Raw genomic sequence first — 18,996 nt, forward strand, 5'->3', positions numbered from 1 at the left:
CTTCATTACTATAAAACAGGCTCAGTTGTTGAAACGTTTGACAGACCTTTCCAAAAGATAAATATTTATCTACTAGAAAAACGTCCGCTCAGGAAAATGAACTCCCTACCTCCCCCCTCCAGCATGAACAACTGTAAAATATTTGCAGGTAACTTATGCATTTTTATTACACTAACTTACACTAAATAAATAAATTGATAGAACTGACGACAAAATTAGTTTTTGAGACAGGAAAGAAGCACACCTTTAAAACAATCGAAAATTCCTTTCCTCATTTTTGGTGGTGCAATACCTTCATATGGACCACGTGACAACCAACGCATAACAACAACATCGTCTGTTTGTGTATTACTTAATGACCGTATGCACGCGATCTTACAATAATTCTATAGCATGATAAAACTCTATCAAATTAATACAATTCAAGGAACAATGGCCCGTAAAATCATGGTATCAGAAAGGAATATTACTCACCATCTCTTTTGATGCAAGGGACGAGGAGTTCTTCGCAAATATATCTCCTTTCTTTAGTGCTAGATGTTGTTATCTTGACGGCACACTTCTTGAGGATTTCAATTACCTATTAAAATAACCAAAATCATTCAGAAAAATGGATAGAAAACAAATTCAGGGCACTTAACAGGTTGAAAATTGAGACTCTCGAAAAAAGGTACCTCTGCCGCCATCTTGGACACGTACTTGTTGAGCCTGTTATCAATTCGGACTGAGGCTCAATACTACTTCATGTAAAGTGTATTGCATTCGCTCCTTCCCAATCCCCCTCATTCAAGTGTCAAAATGGCGGCAAGGGAAGAGGAAGAGATGACATCGAAATGGCAAAATCGTTTACCTGATCACTCAGTTTTTAGAGAACTTCGCAACAAAGAGGAAGATAATAGTTTGCAAACAGCAGAAGATGCTAAAGAGAGTAAAACGAAGAATATTTTTCTCGAGAATGACGGTGAATTATTTGTGTGGAATTCGGCTAAAAGCAGCTTGCTGACTGCAAACCTTAAGAACCTCCATTTTGATAATGAACGCGCTGATAAATTCCAAGTAAATGAACACTGTATTTCTTATTTCATTGATTGATTGTTTGTTTGATCGATTGATTGATTTACTGACTGACTGATTTGTTGACTGATTGATCGACTGATTGATTGACAGATTGATTGATTGATTGATTGATTGGTCTACTGATTGAATGATTGGTTGATTGAATGATTGATTGACTAACTGATTAATTGATTGGTAAATTGATTGACTGATTTGCAAAGTGGCACTCTGATCTTCTAGAATTAAAAAAGCTGTAGTTTGGCTTTAATAACTAATGTAAATAATCATTAGTGGTAGCAAAGTGATAAGCTGACTGAATGATGCATTGACTTCTTGAAAACATTGATTTTTGTCAACAGACCTTTGTTTGCACCGAAGCCCCTCTATTTGACGTGGATTCTATGCTGTTCAGCCCATCCTCCAAGTATCTTGCTCTCATAGGAGAAAGAGGAATAGTAGTTCTTGAGATGCCGATTAGATGGGGCAAGTTTGCTGAATATGATGGTGGAGAACCATCAGTTATGGGCAGGTAATCTTTACCTAGGACGAGCTCCAACATCCTTAGGAGAAACTTCATTATTATAAATTGGAGGGGGCTAGGGTTTCCCTCTTTCTCCACTGCCCACTGCCCCTTCCCCCATAAATCTACAGACATTGGTGGTCCCAGGAGCCATCGGGTACCTTGAATGAATTGTCCAACCCAAGTGACTTTTGATAAATTTCTTGGTTCTCCCTGCAAAAAAAAATGCCCTTTGCCACAATGGAAGAATTTGACCTGAGTTCAAAAGTCAGTCAGGGCCTTTTTTCATGCATACCATCTATGAGAGGTTTACTGTAGCTTAAGGAAATTCCTTGGAAATATTCAAATTTCATTCCATTGAAGCACTGTATGTGATACTGATTATTTTGTTATTTTTAAAAAATTACTAATAATGGTAAACATGAACAGTCTGCACTATTCATTTCGGACAATAATATTATCATTAAGATACATTGTACAGCAGAAAATAATTTATTCAGAAATAATAAAAAAGACTCACCTACAAATGAACTTAATGGCTGTTTTCCTTTTAGCCTTTTCATCACCATTTTTTGTAATAATAATTTTTCTCCTTTTTAGAACAATTCCAGTTGATGCAAGATTCTTTGTTACTCACCAAAAGATCAAAGTTCTTGATGTTAAGTGGCACCCTGGAAGCCACACAGACGTTCACCTTATGGTTCTTACATCAGATAATAATTTGAGGTATTGTCCTTGATGCTAATGTTGAAGATCAAAGTGAAATTCAAGTTAAAATGGTTTCAATCAACAGTAGGTTTATTTCCAGTTTCCTTTGTTTCTTACACCCTAATTATTTATCATCAGGAATAATTAGGGATGGGAGACAAAGGAAAATAAAAATTGAGAATCAATGTAGGTTGAAATCATTTTAATCTGATTTTTGTTTACCTACAACACTTATATTTTCTTTATGTTAAACCTTCAAATCCAATATTACTTTTCTTCTCCTAAAACATTTTCCATTAAAACTAGTTATGAGAAGTGGAAGTATAAATATGAAAGTATCTTAGCGGCCATTCCATTGTAGCGTTCCGGAACACACACCCATACATGTGTACCTCTTCCACTGAGTCTGTGTGGTTTGCTTCAAACACTCCATTGCAGTCACATTACTTTGCTTCCTAGCCTTATAGTAATTCAGGATTAATAAGGGCTCTGAGACAATGGAAATTGAGAGTCAACCTACATGTAGGTTGAAAAATGCAAACTCAACCTTTTGAAAAATTATTATAACCTGAATTTAATATCCTTTGTAATTCACACTTGGCTCTGACAATGAGAGGAACAAAACAAAAGAAATGAATTATTATAATTTATCACTGTATCTCAATGTATTTTCTTTTGTTTATACCCCTCAGCCTTGAAGCCAAGTATGAATTTTAATACATGTAATTATTTCAAAAGTGGCCTATTTCAACCTATAACATAATAAGTAAAAAAAATTGAAATAAAATTATTTATCCATACATTTTCTTTGTTACTGTCCATTTGTATCATATACAGATTCTACAATGTACTTAAACCAACTTCTCCAGAAGAACTAATTCCATTAGGAGAATCTTCGTCAATGACTGCAGAGTACAGCAGAAAGTCCATGTCTGTTGGTTCAATGTCATCATTTGCAGCAGCCCTTGGAGAAACTGCCATTGCCTTTGATTTTGCACCAGCTGTTAATGTTGTTGATTTGAAAGGAAGCTACAGATCTAGTGAAACTGATGCAGAAGTAGCCCATCCTATCTTTATTCTGAGAGAAAATGGAGACATCTACTACCTTGTTCACAAAATTTCCTCAAGCAGGTGTGTTGTCTTTGACTGACTGTTGTTTGACTCTCTCCCTGTTAGTCCCCTGGGGAACATTATTTTCTCAAAAGTCCCGGTTTGCAGTCAGTCAGGCCCAAAATCAAATATTCAGATATTGAAATATAGGGAATAAATGTACAGGCCCTGGCTAGCAAACTTCCACATTTTGTTTCATATTAACTGATAGTTTTATCATGTTTGATGCCAACCTATTGAAACCTCTATCTTGCATGTAAACAACAACACCTTTGCGGGCCCGTTAATGATCAGGACTTTCGAGAAAGGCGCCCCAGGTGCCAGTTGTTCAATAGGTGGATAGCGCTATCCACCAGATGAATCCCTCTCCAGCGGATAGCACAATATTTGTTTTCCTAATACTTATCCACTGGATAGTGATTTATCCAGTGGATAGCCTATTTTACCTTTTGAACAATTGTGGCCTGACATTATTTTTAACTTTAAGTAGGTAATATTACTAATGCAATGTAATGAACTTTGTAATGTATCATGCGTGATTTAAATTCAACAATTATTTGAAACTACGGAACACTGATGATGTCAGATGTACTGTCAAAACATGTCTGGAAAATTAAAGAAGGATGTATTGTTTCTGTGTCTGTGTTAATCCTTTGAGTCCAAAGTAACCAAGATCAATTTTCTCCTTACATTAGCAGTAAATTATCAAGAGAAAAGGTTATCAGAGTTCATAAAACGATCATCTAAGGGAAAATGCTTAATGATCAGCCTTTTATCAAATTCTCTCAGCTTAATCTTTTAGGCAATGCATGAAGATCAATATGGAGAATTTGTATGTGAATATTAGGGCTTAAAGAGTTATAATTTGGCAACACAAAATAGTTTAGGAAATATAATATTATTTCCTTTCAGGCATCAACTAGCACAGGTGAATGGCCCATTGTCTATGTATCCCGCGGCAGATGATAATTACGGACTGGATGCCTGCTCTCTGCTCTGTCTACATTCCCAGCCTCCCATTGTTGCCATGGGAACAGGGAGTGGAAAAATTTATCACTGTATTGTTCTAGAATCAGAAGAGGCTTTCGACCCTGAAGAGGTTAGTTTTGAAATGGCAGATTCTTGGTCACTTTCTTATTGGGCTTTGTTATTGGTTTTTACACCAAAACAGCATTGGGTGTCTTCTGTTTAGAGAAGAAGGTAATATGGTGCAAAATTAGAAAATAGATGTGACTGTCTGAAGAGTTTTGTTTGAGGTTGTAGTTTTTGCTAGGCAATCGCAACCTTTGTGCTGAGTTACACAGAAGTGTTTTTAAAACCCTAGGTTTTAGCCTGGCTGGCCGTAAGGGTTAGAAGGTTACAACTTTTGTTGTAAATTGAATTTGCTTTAGGAAATTGCGTCTTGGAACAGACATGGAGTTGACACAACTGATGATAGTCATCCCAAGCTTTCTCTTTATGTTAATGAATGCATTGAGCTGCAGATGTCTATCTTGCCTGATACAACAGAATCTCAGTCAGATAGGAGTTCTACTGAAGATGATTCAGATGAAAACGAAGACCCATTAGTTTTGAGACTACAACAAGGTATAAAGCTGTTCGAAACTAATTGTGAAATGTTCACTATAGGTCGGTGGTTTTTACTAGTTTTCCATCATCATTTCATTATCACACCAGCGTGCAAAGAAAGTCGTGTCCGATAGCCCAGGGCTAGTGGATTTTGCTATCGGGCTAGTGTTTTTTGTTCTTAACTTATCTAGTGGGCAAGTGCTGTTTTTTGGGGAAATTCAAATTACAGAAGGATTATTATCAATCCTGCTAATCAAAAAGGGTTTTGGGGCTAGTAGAAATGACTTGTGGGCTAGTATATGCTATCTAAAGCTTGCCTGAATGGCTGGCTGTAAAACTGACTTTCTTTGCACCCTGCACACCCACCACCATTAACATTTTTATCATCATCATCATCATCATCAGCAACAGCGTCATTATTTTATGTTATCAAACACTTGTCTATTAGCATATGTTTCACTCTGTAATAGTGTTTTGGACGACCAAATTACTGTATCCCATCTTCTATCAACCAGTTATTCTTTACCTGAGAAAAGGCATAATAATTTAATAATAATTTATTGAGGCTGCCTCTGCTAGAAGAGAATAATCCATTAATTATTTTTTTAGATTTATTTTTACATGTTTCCTTCCAGATCCAGCGTCTCCTTACCAATATCACTGTTCACACAGAAACGGCATACACACGGTATCCCTGCCATGGGTTAAGAAACTACAAGGTTTCTGTGCACAAGGTAATAAATGTATAAACTTGCTCACAGGTTAATTTCTTTGAGCTACCAATTTTGCATAAACCGGTAATGAAATAGTAAGAAGTGACTGATGACCCTACCCAAATGGATCTTTAAAAAGTCTGTGTAATGTAATGTAACAGTAGTTTCTTGTTCTCACTACACTACCCTTGCTCCCAGAAGTTTTCTCTTTGGATAATTTCATTATTTGCTGTTCATCGCAGTACAGGCTGATGAAAAAGGCCCTTTAAAACTTTCTTATACTCTTACTCTCAAATTAAGCCTTTGTTCTACAAACAAACAAATGGAAATTAGAAGACAATCAGTTACTAAAGTTGATCAGAATTCAATGGTCAACAGCACAATCTTTCCTGATGGATATCAAAGTAGTAGTATAGTTTCATATATTCTCTTTTATAGATGGTCAGAGTAATTTTGATCCTGATGAAGCAGCCATAATATATCACATGATCTGTACATCCCCAGCAGGATCAAGGTACTTACTTAGACTTTATTTACTTTTCGTAATATCCATACCTGTCTCCCCTGTTTTTTCCTGTTTGTCCCTTTTATCTTTGTCAATTTAACAAATCAACAACAATAATATGTTTCATGTATGGTCTATACTCTAATTTAGACGTAAAAATAGTGTCCTCAATTAGTACTTTTGTGCTCAATACCTTAACACTCAGTTTAAGTGCTCTTTTTTTCAAGGTGTATGTGCATTCATTTTGGTTATGCTTGTACTCTTGCAGTTCATCATCTCCAGTATTAGGTGTTTGTGTGGTAAACAGTAGAATCCTTGGCTCCTCAATGCTTTGTTTGACTTCAGACATGGAATGTATTGTTAGACCTTTGAGGTAAGCAGGAAAGTGATCACAAGTAAGTAGAGCACAGATAATTTATAGATTGGACACGTGAACAAGAGTCATCTTGTGAAGACCTGTAGAAGGACCAGAATTCCTCCAGTGATTAATTCAGTCATTATTTTCACTTTTTTACTTTGCTCTGCTTAATTACATATCGCTGCCGAGTCAAAGTTGGTATAAGAGCTGATGTTTTCCTATGTTTGTCTGTAGTCTACTTAGCAGGGTGCCCTCTCCTCCAACAATAGAAACAGATCAAGAGAAAAGTTATGAAAGGTCAGCTTGATGCATCTTCCTTGTTTATTTTGTATTGTGACTATAATAAGGAACTCGAGAGTTTTAAAGATCCATATGTATCTTTCCTTTAGAGTGAAAAGCCCCAGTGGATTATCATTTAGTAATGATTGTTCTGTTTCAATTTTGGTTCAAATTTATATTTTCCTTTGTTTCAAACCTGTCATTTGGCAGTACCATGGTAACAGCAGTCACCTCGACATGACTGCAGTCAACATGATTTAAGTTACCATGCATGACAGTGGTTACCATGACAGTAGTCACCTGTTACTAATATGACCAAAGTTAATAATAATAATAATAATAATAATAATAACAATAATAATGGCATTATTCAAAAGAATCCACGAGGTGGCTCTTCTTCTTTTGAATCTATCTGAACTAGCTATCTAGCAAAAAAGAAAATTTACTAATACAATGTACATTAAAAGTAGATATAAAGAACTTCAAGGTTCAAGACTTGGATGTCACGTCATGGTGGTTTATCTAGTTTGTTTGATCTGATCATTGCTCTGATAGATTTTTGTCCCACTACATTTCCCCTTTCCTTTAAAATCTTGAAACACTTCCAAATTCTTCTTTGATGAGGAATGCAGTATTAAAACCTGAACTAAAATACATTACAGATAAATTAAACTATATTACTTTTAATGACAATCATATATTTTAATAATATTAATCTACTGGGCAGTTTTCATGCCAACAATTTAGATTTTTGTTTTCTTCTTTTTAACAGTGCTGGCTTTTCACCAATAAGACAATTGAATGTAGGATTATTTAAAACCCAGATTCAACAGATTTTAACAAGAAACACATCAACACCCCTGTTAAGGTGGGTTTATGATTTGTGAATAGCATACAGTGTAACTGTTTGGAAATATAAGAGAGGTAATGGCTAAAAGGAATTAATTTGAATTTCAGAGTGCATTACATAATTATTATACAAAGAAAAATGAGATTGCAGCAGGTAGCTATAGCTAGCTGAGGGTAACTGCAGGTTGCACATAAAAACACATTTCCAGCATGACATAAAGAATTTTGTAAAAAGAATGAATGAAGGTTAACAATGGAATATTACCCACTGCATCTCTCACATCAAGTCTATACACTTCTTAACTTAGTGTATAGTAAACACTTTCGTAATCCTAGAGGTCACTCCATGGGGATACTCCAGAAATATGTCACAGGGAAATGCAAATAATGGAGTCATAAATTGAAACTTAAAATAGCAGTACTTTCTAGAATCTCCCAGTCACCATAAATGAAAATCCGGAGGAGCCCCCCTTCCCTTCTCTCCCCAGGGAGGATTTTACACACAAGTGATTTCTCAGTAAAGATCAGTTATTCCACTATGGTGTAGCCTACTACAATTGTAATAGTGCAGCCATGCAGTAAGTGATGCAAAACATGTGCACACACCTTAACTTACGAAGAACGTGCACACGCGTGGCTTGTTTTATTTTCACAATGTCCTGTCTATCTGAGAGCCAGCTGGCACACGGTGACTATAGTGTCGTTTTTTCCTAAGTAGACAAGAGCAGGAATGTTAAATGTATGTACCACCGACTCAATAGTCAGACCTAAATTGTCCTCACTGTGAAAGCCACGGTTTATTCAACTTAGATTTGTTATTCTCTGTAGAGCTGGTGAGGAGTCAGAAAAGCTTTCACAGGAGGACTGTTTTCAGTTGCTTATTCAAGCACAAGAAATTTTAAGGAAAGAGTACATTCAGAAACAGAACAAAGCCAGGGAAGAAATAGAAAAAAGGTAAAGGCATTTTGTTTCTAAACTTTCAAAATAATTTAACAACAGAGACTTGACAGGAGTGAGATGAAAATCTTAACAAAAAAGGGGTTCCCTTTTACTAGTGACTAGTACCCAGCCCAGAGCAGTTGCAGTCGGTACTACCATCCTTTTTTCGCAAACATTACTTCATATGGGCATATTTTACTTGCCCATTGGACTGCTTGTGTTTGAAACATGCTAGCCATGCCAATGGGTTGCTCTTTTAGCCTAGGCTACTAGATGGTACAACTTTAAAGTTAAAAGTATTTAGCCAATATACACTGCCCTGCTCCTACCAAGGTGACAGCCACAAAACTTAAAATTGACCAACACAAGCCCTACATGTATCATTGTGGTTTTATAACATTTGAATGTAAGACTTTTTAAACAGTCATAATAAATGTAAAATGTTTTGAACAGTCGCTTACATAAGTTATTGAAGGGACTATATGAGACCTTATTTCCACAGTTTTGAACATTTTGTATATATTGTAGATTTCCACTATAACTAATATACTGTATTTATTGCGTGGTAGGTTTTCTCTCTTTATATTGTTAATATTCTTATCGCAATAGTTAGTATTAGCCAGTTAATTTTATAATTTTTTGAAAAGCCGCTTCAGGAAAGATAATAAAATATGTATGTTTGTATAAACGTATGTATATGGGTATGGTTGAACACAAAAATGACTTAAAAGAGTTTGTTCATTTTAGATTGTAAGATTAACACAAGAAATTGTGGGAACAGTAAAAAGAGTCATACTCTTTATCATTTTGATAAAGCTACGTAATCAAGTACTTGCAAGGTCTAATTTTATTTGAAATAAGTTCTTGCAAGTAAATGATTTAAATTATTTAATTTAAATCGTCTTTTTCTCAGAATTTCCATACTTAAGGATCAAAAAGAGAAACAGAAGCAACACTTGGATAAACTGCAGAGCACCAGTAAAGAGCTCAAAGAACAAACAGAAATGCTTGGAGAGAAACTGGTGGATGTGTCTGAAACGTATCAGAACCTTCTGGGCAGGTACCTCTAATTCACATAGTCTACATTTATTATTAAAGAATTTGTTGAGAAAATTTGATCAAAGATGAAGGCATTTTCCCTGTGGTGATCATTTTATTAATTCTCATAATTTTTTATGGATATTGTCAGAAGAAAATTGACATTCCTCACTGTTAAGCCTTAAATGGTTCAAGTTTGGAATAGACCTTGTCACGGGTTTCAACGCCATCTTGATGAGTAGGCAAACTTGTGAGAAATTACAGTGTTTGTATGAGAATCTCATGTCGAATAATTTCCATAGTACGGCTGTTCTGAAAGAAATATGAATTGTAAACTAAAGCTTCACTCCTAAGGATTCTACTGGAAAAAACTAAGGGTGTTATATGCGTTAGTTGAAGACCTAGAACCACTTTTTAAAATTTTCTATGTATTTGTCTGTGAGAAAGTCGCACGAAAAATTACAGACAAATAAATGGGAAATCTAAGGCAAGCCTCTGGAGAAATTTAAGCAGAGGTAAAGTCCTTTGTTTTGTAGTTTTAGTTTACAAGTTACATTTTTTCAAGAACAGCTGTTTTACAGAAATTATTCGACATAAGATTCTCATTCAAACACTGTAATTTCTCACACGTTTGCCTACTCGTCAAGATGGCGTCGAAAACCGTGACAAGGTCTATTTTTAAAGCATTTGCTCCCCTCTTCTAATTTTAGAATTGTATAATAATAATCATTCCTTTCATCTTCCGATAATTATTATAGGAAGATGAATGGAAAGATTTGGGCAACCTTGCAGCTCTTGTAAGACCTCACAGGATTGGTTGGGAAAAGAATGAACAAACAAAGTTAACAATAGAGCTTAGCCTAAAAACAAAAGAGCTGTAACCCATAGAGGTCAACTTAAATTTGGGGTTCTGAAGAGCTGCAAGTCTACTGAAAGATTTACAATGTATGCTACATTGATTGTTAAGGTTAAGGAGTGGAAACAAATCTTTGCATTTTATCTTCACAGACTTGAAGGTCTATACAAATACATACACAATGGTATCTCTGTGTTGTCCCTTGCTGAGACTAAGATGAAAAAAGAGTTAGAAGAGATTGAAACATTTTTAAAATTCCACAAAGAATCACTGCAACAAGTGAGAATTTTCATGAGTGGTCAAGTTGTTGATTATTAGAGCGGTTTACACTTGACTGTCGAAAGTAATTGAGGAATTGGTTTGGTTTTGGTTTTACTACGCCCTTTGGTTGGCTAGTGTATTTACTTTGGTTTTGGTTTTACGACAGTCAAGTGAAAACCGCTCTATAATCATAATATTTTTAGTAATGTCATGATCATACTAATGATACAGTTAGTAGCAATATTATAATGTATAATCATGCTCACTTCAAGATAAACACTCACCATCTTAACACTCAACCAGGCTTTTCAAGTAAACTCCCACTAGTTTTGATAACAGTGACTCTTGTTGTTTGAGAGGAGTGTTGTGCAAAACGCCACTTACACGGTGGGGGTGGGGTACTCTGAATCCTAAGTTATGGGGATGACTGCGTAGGGGAAAGGACAAATCCAAACAAAACCTGCAGGATTTTCCAAAAAAATGTTTCAAAAATCCTGAACCCAAAAGCTCTTATGACAAATGTCTGTCCCTCACAAATTCACTACAGCAAAATGGGAATTCCTGTAACAATAAAGCCAGGCAATAAACACAATAAATAATAAATAATCTACAGTCAACTCTCTTTAAGATGGACACCTTTGGGACTGTCACTAATTGTCCATCTATGGAGTAATGTCCATCTTATAGACAGTCAGCTAAAGGGAGTAATGAGCTAAAGGGAGTAATAAGGCACCAACTCAAGGTGTGTTTTACTGAGGTATCCTTCTTATCGAGGTGTCTGCTAAAAAAGAGTCAACTGTATTAGACTTTATTGAAACCCTGTTGGAAACATGTGGGAGCATAACAAGGATAGCCTTCCTTAGATCTTTGTGGTGGAGCTCTGACTATTGATTTATGTTTATTCTTGCTTGTTACAGATTAAAGCCAAAAGGTCATATTCATTGAGAAAGAGTCCAAGAAAATCAATGTCACCCTCAAAGTTACCAGTAGTCAGTGCTTCGCAGCAAAGGAACATTAAAAAAATAATGACAGAAGAGTAAGTTAATATCAACAATGATTATAGACTTCAGCTTATCTTTGAGTTAGACTTGTCATCCATTTATCAAATGAGAGGGGCAGTGTTGACAAGTGGTTAAAGCTTCAGATGTGTGATCCAAAGGTCTCATGATCCAGGCTTTAATCTTGTCCTTACCTCTTATAACCTCTAGTTTAATATATTTACATAACCTTTCTCCTTTGCTACAACTATATTTGCAGGCTGTGTATGTATTTATTTTGTAACTAAGATTTGGAAAATAAGAAAGTTATTTTTTGTATTTTTATATCTTTTAGGAGTGATATGATCACAGACCTTGTAAATCAAGTCAAAGAACTAAAAGTGCAAGTTGGGTTGTAGGTCTATGTTGTCTGTACATTAAAAAAAGAGTACTATTCCTTTTGGATTACCCGGCGTGGAAAGCGATTTCATAAGCTGATGCAAATTTTGCATGTGAAAATCTAGCCATGGCAGGTACTTACAGAGGAAGAGGAAGAGGAAAAATTGGGTATCCCCAAGAATGTGAAGGGTACTTTTATATATACCCTTCTTTGGCTCTTCCCTTCTATTTCAACTACTTACCTGGCAGTCTTTTTATAATGCTAAACTTGATTATGACTCTCAGCAAACTGTGGTAGTCGAACGAGGCCATGAGACTAAAAGTGATTAATCTGATGTTCAGATACTGAGAAGTCTCCCTTGGAGTTGTTTTTGCAAGACAAAAACGGCTGCATGGGAGACTAGATACTGAAAACTGAGTTTAAAACATGAGACACAGCAAAGTTCTATGATACCACCTATTGAGTCTTTGATTATTATAGTTTCTAAACTGAGAAATATTTCTTGGAGATAATCTAAACCACACAGGAAAATACAGGCTGAAAACACCTAATTTGGAGAGCTCATACAGAGCTCGTGTAAAAGTATGATAAGAGTCTCATGTAATATATCAAGCATGAGACACAGTGTTTCATCACCAGATAAGACACTGAGAAGAGAGTTGAAAATATGATGTGCAGCAGAGTATTTTTTGCAAATGTTTAGACTTGAAGACATGAGAATTGATCAAAGGTTAGCAGGTACAGTCGACTCTCTCTTAATGGACACCTCTATAAGAGAGACACCTTGGTAAAATGGACACCTAGAGTTGGTCCCTGCCTTTTTTTACTCCTGAACCTATATTTGACTCTCCATAGGACGGATGTCTCTCTTAGATGGACACTTAGTGCTGGTCCTGAAGGTGTGCATCTTAAAGACTGTTGACTGTATTACATGATTCTCTAGTTGAACGAAGGCTAGATAGATACCACTGTCTTGTTAGCCAGCGTAGTTTTAGCTAAGGAAGAGAAGTGCAGGAGACGCAAGGGTGTGAACCAAAGAATGAGGAATCATTCTACCTTTCTGGGAAACTGCCCACCTACTCCTCCCCTAAGCCAATATTAACACTTAGTGCAAAATGTTGACTTAGGGGAGGGGTAGGTGGGCAGTTTCCCAGAACTGTATAACAATCCAAAATGAGAGTGGAGAGAAGGGCTCCTGATTTAAATTTTTTGCTCCTTTTTACCCTATGTCCTCACACATCTCTTACCCTTCTCCCAGTTGCTTAAAATGAAAAGGGAACAACTGCTACGTAGGATAACCACTGATATGCTCTTAAACTAACACCAGCTCATGAAAAAAGAAGAAAGCTTTTCTCACGGCACATATAATGTGCGCATCTCACAACATGTCTGCATTCTTCTCATCCCAAGAGGTCTTGGCAATTGGGGTCAATCATGATCCTTTGTGGCCTTTTTGTTTAAATGTGGGCATCGCAGTGTGAAATCTTGCAGTTTGACATGATTGCCTGCTAGAAGCGCTTTTCACCCCTCCGACCTCCCCTGATGGCAGTGACCACATCACCAAGCCTTGCTGCATATCTTTGCCAAGGCAGTCGCAGATTTGTCACATAACTTAGTTTGCTGCGATGAGACAATAGATATGCAGTGAGGATAAATTACCAGTGCCACTTGTGTTTCATCATACTGTAAATTAAATTAGAAAGTAGCGGTATATAAGGTTTTGATGTAAAGAGTGTTACAGTATGTATTAACTATCAAGAACTGTTTTATTAAACATTTTGTTTTATACATTATTTTTTGCCCACTGATTTTAGTCTCTACAGCTATAGCAACACTTGAGTGTGATGGAACCTTTTAAAATAACCTGTGAGCAAGCTCTTGCTTGGTTCCTGTACAGCATATTTCCAGGCCTACTTAGTCAATGCATTTCGGTGATGCATCCAAGGCGAAAACCTGCTTGGATCATGTGACCCGAAACGCGTAGGCTGTGCATAATAATGAGGCCTAGGGACTAGACAAAGCAAGCTTCTCACAGGCCACTTCAAAAAATACCATAATATTCTCTAATTGGCCAGTTTGAGAGTATTATGGTATTTTTCGAAGTTGCCTATTAATTTGGAAATCATGAGAGTCTGAGGTTACACCCAAGTAAGTGGCCAAAGTGGAGGGCTTGCTTGTAGGCTACACACCAAACAAGAGAGGTGAATCCTACATACTGGCCACCTGTTCCCCTCTCTGATATTTGGGATCTGAACACTTATTATTTTTACTGGGAATGACACTTTGTCATGAAGATACAGTTTTAAAAGGAACCTTGCCTCCCATAACTAAGTTTGGAGGTAATTTGTCCATATCAATAGATTTAAATGTTCTAGTATCTTTGGGCTTGGCTGTTGTGTAGTAATGAATAACGTCCTGAACACTGCTCATTGTGTTTAACTGACAATTGGGAACCAGGAGTCCAAATTCTTGGTGACATCTGCTAAGAACCTGATGGGAAAAAAATTGGGTGTCAAATAATAATTATGACAAATATTAATGCTAAAAGCAACTGAGCCATATAAAATACTGTGTGGTTTTTAAAAAACTTGACAAAATGCGACAGAATTGCCTCCACTGCAGCAAATAGGGTGCAAAACGCAGCTATTGTTGTAAGAAAGACAATGGCCTATAGACTCCAGGTTGCATTTTGCAGGATTAAGATTCATACATATAACTGTATTATTAGATACAGCACATTACTGGATTGATGACAAAATTCAACCATCATTGATAGCAAAACTCTAGTATCCTGATCCTGATAATCATGCAAACTTGGCATCTGCTGCTCAGGAAGTACCAAGTCATTTGCCATAACAGGATATCATATCAGACCCAATTTAACCCCTTGAGGTATACCATAATTTAAAACCAAGTTTTTGGCGACTCTTCCCTTTAGGTGGATCATCCTTTCATATTGCCTCGTATTTGCTTGTGACAAAAAAAGGAAAGATGATTCACTTAGGTCATTATTCAGCCACTCATCTTTTTAATAATATTTATTATATACAGTGGAACCTCAGGAATTTGGTCACCAATGGGCCAAAAAAGAACTGGCTGTATTAAGGGGTGACCATATTAGCAAGGGTTTTTTTACAAGAAAAATAATGTCTGGCTGGGCAGCCAAAAAAAAAGAGTGGTCGTAATGACAAAGTGACCGTATTACCAAGGTGGCCGTGACGTAGGGTTCCACTGTATACGATAAATCCTCTATTATGCTCCCCAGGGGGCTTATATATTTCAAGCCCAATGAGGCGAGGGGGGGGGGGGGAGGGAATAAGCTCAAGTACAAGAAGGGTGGAGTTCATGCAGCCAAGGATCAGAATCAAATCCGACCCTCCAGTTGGAAAATAAACCAACCCAGATCAGTTCACACAAAGTTTTACAGTTGTGATTGATTAATACAGTCTATCATTAATTTTATTAGTGAAGAACAATAATGGGGGGGGGGGCTTAGTAAAGAGGGGAGGTTTATTAACATTCTTCCACTGAAAAGGGGGGACTTATCAGAGGGTGAGGGCTTATTTGAAAGGGGCAATGATTTTAAGGCTGCAGTGTCTAGATTTCAGATTACCATAACAAGGTCGAATAAAGTTAAATAATCCAGCAGGAGTGCTTTGTCAAGTTTAAACATTAGGCACTGCCTGGTGTTTAAAACCTTACTGAACACAAACTGTTAGTTTACAGCTTTGGCTGTTGTAGATCTATTCATTCTTGCACTAATATTTACTTTAAGATTATTTTTGCCAATGAAATTGGGCATAAAGCTTAGCCATGAAGATAGCAGATATAAAGATATGCAGTAAAGATTAATTTGCTTTGTATTTTCCTCATCAAAAATATTAGTTTTTGGGTATTATTTAATAGACCTTTAGTCTCACCTTGTACTTAACCACCAGGTCACTAACTGATTGACTTTCCCACTGATCACGTGTTACATCAGGTACCACTTCAGACACAATGTTTTGAAGTGTATCCAAAATTTCATGTGTTTCCATGCTGTATATTAATGGCTCTTCAACCTTGGCCAGTTGATAATAACTGCAATATTTTAAACAGTACCATAAATACTAACAACAAAAGATGCTTGGTTGCTGTAACTAGCCTGTAGGTTATTGAGTCAGGGCAAGATAGCAACTAAGGGTATTTTTGCAGAAGTGTAAGACTAAGATAACAACTAAATGACTACGATAACAATAATTTACTACAGTATAAACAATGCTATAGATCAGCAGTAAGCAGTTGAAATGTAGCAATCTACATCACACACGACTACATCACGAATTACAGGTAAGAGTGTGGGAATAAAAACTACGCAAAAAGAAACAGTTTCCAACAACTCCTGTAGGATTTGCAGAATTGATTTGAAAATCAGAGGCTGATCTAAGATGAATGTTTTAGACATAACATTATCGTCAGTTCTGTCAAGATTTGATGTAGATGAATACCATGAGGTTATCACAGATAATCTGCCAGAAGTGCGAGTGGGAAGTTTTGAAATTTTGAATCAGAAAAATTCAGGGGAAGGCCCTAAGAAATCAGTTGGCAGATTACCACTTGAAACGACAGAAGCACTGCACGAATGATTCTCCGGTGTCGTGTCTCGACCAAGAGAAAAAAAAATTGGCTTTGCCTGAGCCGCCTAAGCCTATCTGAAGAACACTGATTCCAAATAAAACAACTGAAAAGGAGAATTATGAACTGTGGCACTTTACCACATGTGATTTGCTCTTCAATGGTGGCTAGAAAACCAGAAAGCAGCTGTGACAGAGGTAGGATAGCTTGATGCAGGTGAATGTGAAACAGATGGCATGAAAAGATTATGCATTTTAGCTTCTTTAAGCTAAAACAAATGGCATCATAAAATTAATTAGGCTATTAGCAACACAAACTTTATGATGTGATTTGTTTTTAGCTAAAAGAAGCTAATAGGTGTATTCATGACTATTGCTTGTAATTTATAAATACCAACCCAACAGTTTCTTGGCTCCAGTGGTTCATTTTTCAAATGGTTAACGTGAAAATGGCACTGTACATGTATTTATATTGTTTACCTTTTGGCATGCCGTTTGAATCAATTAATTTTGTACTTGCAAAGGAGCAACTGAAATATCATAGACTTTCGATGTCTGGTTGGTAAGATGGCGAACACCACCTTACGATTCAAGGCGACAAACAAAGCTTTCATTTGTTGCTCAGTGAGACTTTCAACCTCAGGAAAGCGTTCATCCAGTACAAAGGTCAAAATTTCTTTAAATATTCATTCGTCAAAATCTAGCGAATCTTCACATTGGTCCAGCAGTATTTTACAAACAATTTTCTGCCCTGGTAGAGAGAGGCAAAATTTACCAAAAAAAAATGAGGTGAGAAATATCCTCAGCATCCCCTGGGTATGGAACATTAAACAATCAATTAAATTTATTTGGATGTTTGTAAAAATTTCAACCAATCAACACCCAAGGGTCAGATCCTGACTGTGTTGTCTGTGTGAAAGTGAGATTTGCTGCTTCACGACTCGCTCCCTCTTTTGCAGAGAAAATTTTTAAGAAAAAACCTCTGGGACTAGGGTACTTTTCACCTGATGGGGGTGCAGGTAATCTGAGCCAAACGTTTTCAAATGGTAAGTGCACAGAACACAAGGTCAACACACCTTCAAAAAAGAAAATTGGGTGATTTGTGGGGTAAAATTTCTGTTCAGTGGTTGTTTTCATCCAGTCAAGGAAAGCATATCAGAAGTGCTCCAGGGGGAATCTGAAAGTGATTGGAGCTTTCAAGGCAAATTTGAGGCTGTTTTCCTTCAGTAGATCTGCCTCTCAACTCCCTTATGTTGTGGAATGATATTTGGAGAGGAAAACGTAAACCTACAACTCGTTGGAATTGCTTTGAAACAGACCGCAATTGCACAAAAACACAAGTACAGTGGAACCACGATTCAGTGTAGGGCCAAGGGACTGGCCAAATACGTTCACTTAAGCAAGGTTTTGTTATATCGAGGTTCTTTTCCATATATTTTGCTTTAACTGGGGCACAGAATATCATTCGTTATATCAAGGACTTCCTTATAGAGGTGCATCATATTGAGGTTCAACTGTACTACACAAACGAGGCAAAGCAAGTCATTGCTATCAAATTTCCTTCCCATATGTTATGTTTATTGTTACATTCCTATACAAACTCTAATCTTTATGTGATTAGTAATGACCCCCAAGGAGCTTGGGCTACCTGTGCACAGGAAGGTGCCCTCAAACACAGTACATACGATCACTTGTGGACGGAACAAAAGATGACCTATCACTACTGACTAACTACATGAGAAATTCTCTCATTTACCCTATTAAATGCTGAACATGGTTATATCAGTTACAACAGTAATTTAACAGACTAAGTTGTGTTTTTATAGTGACCCAGAAGACCATGCAATCCCCACCTGTCCATGGTTTCCCCGCTTTCTTCTTGCGGCGCTCCTTCGCCTAAGACAAATTTCTTCATTCTATCAAAAATACGTTCTGTTTTCCTCACATCGGTGCTGAGACACAGCTTCAAAACTGGCTGCGTAACTCGTTTTAGCGTAGCAAGCCTCCACAACCTGGTGGAAGTTACAGACGCCATGTTGGTTTGTGCGATTTACCCATCATGCAATTCTCTCTCTTAGTGCGCGCGAGCGCGGTGCGGGACGCGCAACGCGCGCTTGGCTTTCGAAAGAGGAGCTCGAGAGATTTAATATTGTCAAAAAACTTATTAATTTTCTTTCTTCCAAGTTTTAGAATTAAAACAGTCTAAGTCAATAAATATATAGCTGTTTCAACGTAGGTGATACTT

General features: G+C 36.8%; 3 protein-coding genes across 3 annotated transcripts in view; 1 reads left to right on the top strand and 2 right to left on the bottom strand.

The window, feature by feature from the left end:
- LOC140952474 (stalled ribosome sensor GCN1-like) overlaps nt 1-686 on the bottom strand; it is a 57,175-nt gene extending 56,489 nt beyond the window's left edge. The window contains exons 1-2 of the mRNA XM_073401900.1: nt 675-686; nt 475-580 (exon numbers count right to left, since the gene is read on the bottom strand). Coding sequence (XP_073258001.1) covers nt 475-580; nt 675-686 — 118 coding nt within the window. The remainder of the gene's footprint in view (nt 1-474; nt 581-674) is intronic.
- On the top strand, nt 449-13,931 carry LOC140952602 (nucleoporin 88-like). Its single transcript, XM_073402030.1, has 16 exons — nt 449-1,056; nt 1,416-1,585; nt 2,177-2,302; nt 3,122-3,415; nt 4,307-4,493; nt 4,786-4,981; nt 5,599-5,697; nt 6,115-6,190; nt 6,450-6,554; nt 6,774-6,836; nt 7,591-7,686; nt 8,496-8,621; nt 9,520-9,666; nt 10,653-10,779; nt 11,679-11,797; nt 12,094-13,931. Exons 1-16 carry the CDS (start codon nt 799-801, stop codon nt 12,155-12,157), a joined length of 2,253 nt encoding a protein of 750 aa, XP_073258131.1. The 5' UTR covers nt 449-798; the 3' UTR covers nt 12,158-13,931.
- Nucleotides 13,882-18,816, bottom strand: LOC140952601 (uncharacterized). Its single transcript, XM_073402029.1, has 3 exons — nt 18,605-18,816; nt 16,059-16,218; nt 13,882-14,628 (listed from the first exon to the last, which is right to left on the bottom strand). Exons 1-3 carry the CDS (start codon nt 18,784-18,786, stop codon nt 14,425-14,427), a joined length of 546 nt encoding a protein of 181 aa, XP_073258130.1. The 5' UTR covers nt 18,787-18,816; the 3' UTR covers nt 13,882-14,424.
- Nucleotides 18,817-18,996: the final 180 nt, after the last annotated feature.

The sequence above is a fragment of the Porites lutea genome, chromosome 11 (assembly GCF_958299795.1).
Source record: "Porites lutea chromosome 11, jaPorLute2.1, whole genome shotgun sequence".
NCBI lineage: Eukaryota > Metazoa > Cnidaria > Anthozoa > Scleractinia > Poritidae > Porites > Porites lutea.